Raw genomic sequence first — 9,143 nt, forward strand, 5'->3', positions numbered from 1 at the left:
GAACTAAGATGTTTAAAGTTAAAAGGCATAGAAACAAATTCACGATCCTTATACTTGGTATTTATTACTGAGTCGTGATATGGGCAGCCCTGCACAAAAAGAAAAAACAGAGAGCAAAAGTGTCTCGTGTCACTTTGCTTATTGTTTACCAATCTCAATGTTTATCTCATTATCGTTGATGAATTAAAGAAAAGTACTTTTTGTAAAAAAAAAAAAAATAATGAAAAATAGAGGTGCTAGGAAAGGAAATAGAGGTCCCTTCTTTTCTTGCTAGAAACATCCTCAACTGAATAGAAAAATCACTTAAGAAATTATTTATTAAATTTTTAGTAACGAAAAGGGACCAAAATCGAGTGTTGCTTGCAATACATAGACAGGAAGTGTTAATTAGTTTTTTTTTATTTTTTTTTCATTTATTTGTTTTTGCTTCCTGCTAACTGTAGCATGTAAGTTTTAAAAGAGGCTTTAAACCATTAAGTTGCATGCTTGATGAGTTGGAATCAAATGGAGTTCTTTTTCATTCGTGGGTTTTGAAGCATCTTGAGCGCAGAATACACTTACGTCAGGCCAATTGGCTTTTATAATCTCCAGGTCACAAAAGATTTCAATCTAATTGAACGAAGAGCTTGAATAAATCAATATAAAGAATACAAAAAAACAGTGTATCAAGTATCTATAGATATATAATAAAGAATACAAAATCAAGGACCCTTATAACAAAAAAATTGTTAGTTAAGAGAACAAAGAACTGGAGCAAATACGATGCATGAGATTTACGTTGAACAAGCAGCACGACCTGATTGCTAAGTAATTGCGTGCCTCAAATCTGATCCCAAGATGGAGAGCAGTTCACTCTTTCTTTTTTAAATAAGTAGATGGAGAAAAGTTATCCCTTCAAGCACAAATTGAAAGTATAGTATTTGCCATAGTCAGCCGTAAATTGATCTCAACTGCCCCACACACCTGATGCATTTGCAGATGAAGGGTTTCTCCGCTATCCATGCTCTCCACTCCTCCAGCTACTCTCTGTTTGATTGAAGAACTCAGAACTGTATTCCTGGCTACCAAATGCCATTCTTTGAAACATCCTAATTTGTGCAGATTGTTGCGCTGGATCAAATAGTTCACTTTGGCCAGGTTTCATTCCATTGGTGAGATCTGAAAGTTCATCCAAAGACTCTAATGCTCTCACCACCTGAGATGGGGGCAAGGAAGAACAAAAAATTCATTAAATCCTACTGAAGTACAGACGAGATATTGAAGATATTTGTCATTTATACATAATTACCAGACTCATTCTTGGCCTTCTTGCAGCTGAATGACGCACACAAGCTGCAGCTGCCTCAATCATCCGAAACATTTCATTTCCAACATAGTTCTTTTCCAGCCTTGGATCTACCAACCCTTCAAACTCTTCATCTTCAAGTGCTTGAGCAAGCAATGGACGAGCCTGAAGAAAATTTCTAATTCCGGTTAAAACTGTGCAATCTAATTACTGGCCAAAGACCCCCAATTCTACCTCTTCCCTCTCCTTTAAAAACCTCAGTAAAAGTACAGAGTACAAAAGTTGAGGAACGACAAATCCCAAATCGGACTAAATGTGTTCATCCAGTCAGCGGGAGTATTTTAAGGAAAAAATTGGTGCGGTATTTGCAATATGTCATATTTGTGGACTTACCCATTCAACTAGACTCTCATCACCCAATGGCTGAGAGGCATCCACTGGCTTGCGACCCGTAATCAGCTCCAAAAGCACAACCCCAAAGGAATAAACATCAGACTTTTCAGTCAACTTGCCACTTGTTGCATATTCTGGAGCCATGTAACTGGAGAATTGTATAATTCCATTCATCAGAGACATAAAAATCGAAAATGTGACCGTGACACACATCGGCAGTGTAACATATTCCAGATGCCTGCTTCATGTTACCTTTGAAGTTTGAATGAAAAGCATGCCATATCTAAACATTTGTTCAGAAAACCTTCCAATGTCAATTATAAGGTTCAAATGAAGTTGCCTGGTGGTCAAAGGGATCTATACTGTTGACCTTTAAAATGTCAATAGTGCTGCTAGTTTTATCCATGAAATTTACATCCAAATCTTAAGCTTTACAAGACACAAACACAGAAACAAACATGACCTACAAGAAAGTTTGTTTAGTCATATAGGAGACAACACAAGCAAACAAATAAGGATTACCTACCCAAAGGTTCCCATAACACGTGTGGTTACATGAGTATTTGAATCCAATGCTAACTTTGCAAGCCCAAAATCTGCAACCTGTTAATTAGAAACACATCTTTTAGGAACATAAATAATTAGTAACATGAAATTCAGAGAGGGAGAGAAATCAGATCCAGCTGCCATGTTCGCTGGAATATAGAGGGCATGTTAATCATCTTGAGCTTACTCTAGAGCCAAACAGGTTTGTACAAAACAGAAAACAACAAAATACCCAGAAAAATAAAATAAAACAGACACTCAAACAGATAAAACTGCAAAATGAAAAGAAAAAAAAAAATCATGCAGAAGATGAAAAAGCATTTTCAGGGGATAATGAATAGCAGTTGGAGAAAACCATCTTGATCCAGATGGATGCAAATTACTGTTTTTTCCAAGAAAATCAAGGCTGGAGAAACAGGCATACCCGAGCTTCAAAGTTGCTATCAAGAAGGATGTTTGATGATTTAATATCCCTGTGAATGATGCGGGGATGGCCTGTGATAAAAATAAATAAAAAAATTGAAACAAAACATTAGATACAAATTATTCAAGATGGGTTTGCCAACTTATATTCTCAACGTACAGCAAGTTTTCCAGAACTTGCTGGCGCCCAGGATTGTAGATTAACTGACTTTCAATATTGAACATGCATATGATAATTACTGTAATATATTTCTAAAATCTTGAGACCAAATTTGTTTATTTGTTTAACCCCAACTATAAGATGTATCAGGCGCACTTATCTAGAGAATATCTTTGTTTTACATTTAATTAGCACAATATTAAATGGGAAAAACATGGCAAAACAGACAAGTTCACTATTTCACAGACTGCCCTGATACCCATGTATGCATGCAGAGTTGACAAAACAAATGACCTGATAATTTCAGGTGTAAAACACATTTACGTAAGAAGACCCTAAGAAAGAAAAGAAAATTACAGTCTTCGTGTAGGTAAGCAAGTCCACGAGCTGCACCAGCAGCAACCTTCAGTCGGGTTGCCCAATCCATAATGGGCCTGTCCTCACCTGAAAATATTTCATTTAGGTAGGTAGATGTATATTACAATTTTGATTGGGGAGTCATATGCAGTAGACCATCAAAGCTAAACAACTCTAAAATCCCTTTACTTTCTGAAACATGAACCCTACTAAGAAATTGTTAGTGGTCCACCATGAATGGTAGATTTTGACCAAATTGAAAACTCCTGGTAAACCTGCTTTGGACCTATTGTATTTGCAAGCCACGTGCATAAAAATAGTTTGCTTATGGACAATATGGCACACGAGTTCTAGATTTTACTTTCAATTTTAAATAAAGGTTTCCTTTTTTTCTTTTTTGTGTTCTTTTGTTCTTTTTAATTATCATCTAAGAAGCATTTCTTACCATGAAGGTGATAATGAAGAGTGTCATTTGGGACGTATTCGTAGACAAGTAATCTTTGATGCTCTGATATACAGTAGCCCACTAGGGAGACCAAATGACGATGGTGTATTCTACCAATTATCTCAACTTCTGCTCTGAATTCACGCTCTCCCTGTCCACCACCAATTTTTAGCTGTTTAACAGCTACCTCTTTTCCATCTGCCAAGACACCTTTGAAAACACAACCAAATCCACCTTCACCCAGAAGGTTCTGTGCTGAGAACCCATTTGTGGCATTGAATAATTCTTCATAAGTGAACCATGACCGTGAATTGCCTACACCGCTTGGCTCTGATGGTGTATACACAAACTCTCCAACGGAGTCATTTCCGACTAGGGGAGCTGGAGAATAGGGCTTCAGAAATAATGAATCTGAAGAGCACGTGCAAGCCCATTAGGATATATTCATTGAACTCAAACCCTCAGTGAGTTATAGCTTTGCTAACTAACTCAAAATCATAATGAAACTGAAGCTGAAATGCACTATGAATGAACGAAAGAATGAATTAAAACTAAAATTCAGAGTCTTGAAAGAAAAATCTGAAATAGCATTTGGACTTTGCCACACCATATCCACGACTCAAATTTTTCTGAAGCACGTGAAAAGAAAACGGAATCAGTAAGATTGAAATGCTTTTAAGTCATAGGCTCCACAGAGACATGCCAAATTGAAAAAGAGTGTAATAACTATTGTTCTAGAATTTATGTCAAAAATCGAAAATCTACAAGTTCATGGAGCTCTTAGCAATAATTCTTACATGTATATAAATTAAGCAGGTTTAAGATCACCAATTTAATATAAAATAAATAAATAAGCAAAGAAGCCACTAGAAGCCAAGAAGAATTTACTTAAATACCTTGAAAATAAATAAGGTGAAAACAAGAAAGATGTTTAACCTGAATTCTGGGAGGAGGCAAATGGAGAATGCATGGGGTGGCCTACATTCCTTCCAGTTCTCCTTTTCTTGCGTTTCTGTAAGAACCACACGGCCATCACAAGAAGACTAATTACTAGGACCCCAACTACGATGCCAATTGCCACAGATCCTACCGTGCTTGACCCACCTGTATTTGTAGATCTTTCATTTTCTGTTACATGAGTAATAGAAGAAGGTGCAGTTGACTTACTGGGACTTCCAGCAGCAGAGGAATTACTTGGAGAAGCAGGAGAAGAAATCAGAGGAGGTGAAGGAGAGGTAACTGGAGGAGGAGGTGATGCCAATGCCGTATCTGGGGTAGGAGGGGCAGCTTTAGATGGAGGAGGTGTATGTATAGGAGAGGGAGGAGAATTCGTTGGTGACTTTGCCACTGGTGGAGGCGGAGAATCGGAAGAAGGCGGTGCCGGGACATTGGCAGGAGGTGGTGGAGATGAAGAAGGCGACGAATCTTGGGGGGAGGTGGGGATGGCACTGGAGGCGTAGGAGAGGCTTGGGGAGAAGAAGAACCTTCAGATGGTGGTGGTGGCGGTGGTGAAAAATCTGGAGGGGGTGGCGAAGTTGCTGGAGGAGAGGCAGATGGTGGGGGTGAAGCTGGAGGTCGTGGTGAGGTTGTTGGTGGGGAAGGTGGTGGAGGTGGTGGTGGTGAGGTTGGAGGGGGAGCTGATGCTGCTGGCGGTGGGGGTGAAGCTGGCGTCGATGGAGGAGGAGCCGCAGAGACTGCTGGTGGAGGAGACTGAGGGGTGGGGTTGAAGGTGGCGGGGTGGCAGGAGTCTGATTAGGCCTGGATTCTGTAGGAGGCGGGGAAGTTGAAGAATTTGATGGAGAAGGGGAAGAAGGTGGTGGTGGTGAGGTTACAGAGGACGTTGGTGAATCCGCAGAAGGGGTTGTTGAAGCCATCTTTCTATGATTCTCCCCTCACAATGAAAATGCACTGCTACACGTCCATTACCAAATTTGAAGTATCGGAGTAATCAGCAACATCGAAATGCCTCATTTTTCCTTAAAAAAATACAACTCCACATCACGCCAGAGCTCAATTTAATACATAAAGAGGTCTTCCTCATGGCAAAATAGGTAAACACAGTCATCTTCTCTCAGAATTGAGAACCCCGAAAAACCCAATTCAATAAACCGACGCAAAACAATCTACCAGAATTCCTTCATTTGGAACAGCCAGATTCTCCAAACACTAAATAGCTCGGAAAATCCCAGTATAGAAAAAAATACCGAGCAAAACCCGTTCAGAAAACCCTTCCGCCAACACAATCCATGCCAACAAACTAAAAAACTATGAGCTTTAACTCGACCATAAACAGTAGACCGTGACAACTACAGCCTAGAACACTAATGGGCTAATGCAACACTACTCTCCAAATATTCTAAAAAACTCATTGAAGCCATACCTACGCCTCCTCCTCGGTTGTAGGCGTTTTGCAACTTTGTGAGAACAGGTTGGAATCTTCGAATTCCACTGGGGTTCTCGAGAAAGCTTCTTTCGTGTAATGGCGAAGAGGTTGTAGTTCCCACCCACAAAATATGGAAACCGGACGTGGGGGCGACTACCAAATTGTCCTCCTCCTTTTACTCTTCCTCAGTCTTCACATGCAAAGAAAGGCGAAAATCTTGAAGAATCAATCATTAATATGGTGGCCATAAATTTTACTATGCGTTATCATTCTTCTCTCTCTGTTTCTCGTTTCTCTTTACCTTTCTACGATATTCCCTTTTTTTTTTTTTTTTTTTCAAAGAAGAAAAATTAGTGGTTTGGATAGTAAAAGTGTATTATTTAATTTTATTATTATAATTTTTAAAAATTTTTAGATTTATTATTTAATTTTTAATTTTTATATAAAATTATCTCACTTCATTTTACTACCCAAACCGCGCCTTAAACGAGCGAACATAGGAAAGAAAGAATATTTGGTTGAAGTAGATAAAGCTCTTACCATCTCAATAAAAGTGGGTATGAAATATTTGCTGTTTGATGGGCCATTTACAACTCTATTAAGCATGGGTATATTCAAATTAGATCTCTGGGTTTTTTTTTTTTTTTTTATTATAAAGAAAAGGCAGTGAAAGCTGGCTGTGACGAAAGAAGAAAGCAACGCAAATAAAGTCAATGAAAACACGAAGGCAAGAGCCGCGTTTAAAGACTATAATATTATTAGAGTTACCATTCGGATTGATGATAATGTGTGGAATGAGATCATATTGACCAAGCACCAACATTAAACAATATTTATAGATTGCCATGAATGATTGTGATGGGTGCATCATGGCAGCTTATAATAATAATATTAATATATATTGTTTGTGAAGGCTTTATTTTTCACCTTACCACATTCTTCAACCCGAAGCTTTCTGCCTTTTTTTTCCTGCAGTGACAAGCCAAAGGCTTTTTCTAACCCCCACCGCCCAACAAACCTATTATAATATTACTTTACAAAATATATCAATCACACGTGACGTTTGGAAATATGTATTTCAACATATTTACACATGAATTACATTTGAAAATCTTTATCTTATAAGTTTGGCTTGTTCTCAAACTATCATTCCTCTTATAATTTGTCATCTTTTTTAACATTTAACCGTTAAATTCATACGACGTCGTCTATTTTTGTCCATCTAACTGTTAGGTTTTTTGAAGGGTATAAATTACAACTAATGTAATAATTGGAGTGATAAGCGAGAAATATTATTCTTTCCCTAAACGTATGTGGGCATGGCGATTCATTTGGGTTTGCTAAATTTTAGACTTGGCAATGACTAGCCCATTGCCAGTACTAAAGTTTGGTTAAAATTTTAATTTTTAATTATAATATCAACTTTTAGTTAGGTAAGATTATATTGGACTAGTTATTTTAAAATTAAAATAATAATATAATATTATATATTTTAATAATATTTGATAAAAAAATGTAGTACTTCTATGATTTATTTTAATGTGATAATTTATAGTACTTCTATTATTTAACTGTGATAAAGTGTAGTATTTCTATTATTGAATGAAATCAAAGTCATTAGTTGGATTAATACCCTTAAGTTTTGAAATGAATCCTCGCGGACTTTTTAGAGAGAATTCAAAGAAGTTAATTAGCATGTTCAAGATCCCGTGAAAAAAGAACACTTCATGTTTAATTTTTGTTGAAAAAAAAAAGAGATTCTTTTAATGTGTTACAAAACACTCGATCTACACTATAAGTTATAAGGGAATAATTAAATCATTAAAGACATGTTCATGTACACTTAATCAAATTTGTTGATTTGCTTCCTGGACAACCAGCTTTAATAATCAAGATGGCTATCATGTCACAATACTAGACAACCAGCATAATAATCAAGTCCAACCTGAAGCTGAACCTTTACGAATCACATTTCCAACACAGTATTGACAACACACAACACCAATACAGTCCACACAATACTAACATAGTCCATAAATTATCAAAACAGTCCATATAAATACCAAAAGATAATTTCTAACATAGTTTCTAGTACAAACGATAATATTCAGTTCACAAATTACTAAAACAGTCCACAAATTATCAACACAGTTAAGTTTCTAATACAAAGATTATATCTACAGTTCACACATTTAGTTGCTACCCAGCCACATTTTTATCCGGCCCACATGTGGTTGGGCAGCCACTAAATTCCAAAAAAATTTAAAACTACCAACATTAGAAATTAGACACCTCCATAATGTGTCGAATGAGATGTAGATGTACCTCCAGAATGAGACTTCGATTCCTAAAAAATTGCTAGTTGGATATTACGGAAATATTCTTGATGCATGACATTCATGCCACTTAAATCTAACATCAGCATCTCTGTCTCAAACTTCTTCTTCTTTAGTTCAAATGCTGCTGATCTTTCACGATTTGCCTTCAACATAGAATTTCGCCGTTCTTCCATAGTCGTCGCTCTATTCTCTATCATTTTAGCCAAGCCAATCTTGATCTTAGCATCTTTGCCTTCCATCGACTTCCGCTTTCTCTCCCTTTCTTTCTCAGTTATTTTACCTGGAGGTCTCTCAGCAAAAACCTCTAGGTCATCCTCGGCTATATCAACAACAATTTCACTAAACAGTTTTTCTTGTGGCATTTTCTTCTTACCAAAGGTGGATGTGTTTCTGCCATTTTGGTTGGTGTCTCAGAAGACACCAACAGTACTACATTGTGAAATTACACCCTAGCATCTCTTTGTACAACATCTTTGTCTTCTCAATCTACAAAGGTGAAGAATATTTGTTAGTTCATAAATAAGTCCTACATAATTGCATGATTAAATGAAAGTTTGGTACATACCTTGTTTTGCTCCATTACACCACTCGGGTGCAATAACTCTACCTGTGCTATATATGCATAAAACTTATTTGTTCATTTTTGAATTGTGAACTACCGATTCATCAAAGAGCCCTTAGAACAGTTGAAAATGTTCAATTTTTTTATAATCATGATAAAATGTGGTAATTCTTTCCCACATTTGAATAGACTTTTGATCAATATCCACTATTGTATCGATGCTAATGTTGAGCCAAACTGAGACGAGGAG

General features: G+C 37.0%; 1 protein-coding gene across 1 annotated transcript; it reads right to left on the reverse strand.

Annotated features, from left to right (window-relative positions):
• Positions 1-610: 610 nt before the first annotated feature.
• On the reverse strand, positions 611-6,280 carry LOC121249580 (proline-rich receptor-like protein kinase PERK8). The gene is given in 10 exon segments (XM_041148298.1): positions 611-1,195; positions 1,289-1,450; positions 1,679-1,826; positions 2,205-2,281; positions 2,649-2,719; positions 3,165-3,251; positions 3,610-4,020; positions 4,546-5,032; positions 5,035-5,327; positions 5,330-6,280. Coding segments are annotated over 10 exon segments (2,091 nt in total). The 5' UTR covers positions 5,484-6,280; the 3' UTR covers positions 611-994.
• Positions 6,281-9,143: the final 2,863 nt, after the last annotated feature.

The sequence above is a fragment of the Juglans microcarpa x Juglans regia genome, chromosome 2D (assembly GCF_004785595.1).
Source record: "Juglans microcarpa x Juglans regia isolate MS1-56 chromosome 2D, Jm3101_v1.0, whole genome shotgun sequence".
In the NCBI taxonomy this organism is placed as follows: domain Eukaryota; kingdom Viridiplantae; phylum Streptophyta; class Magnoliopsida; order Fagales; family Juglandaceae; genus Juglans; species Juglans microcarpa x Juglans regia.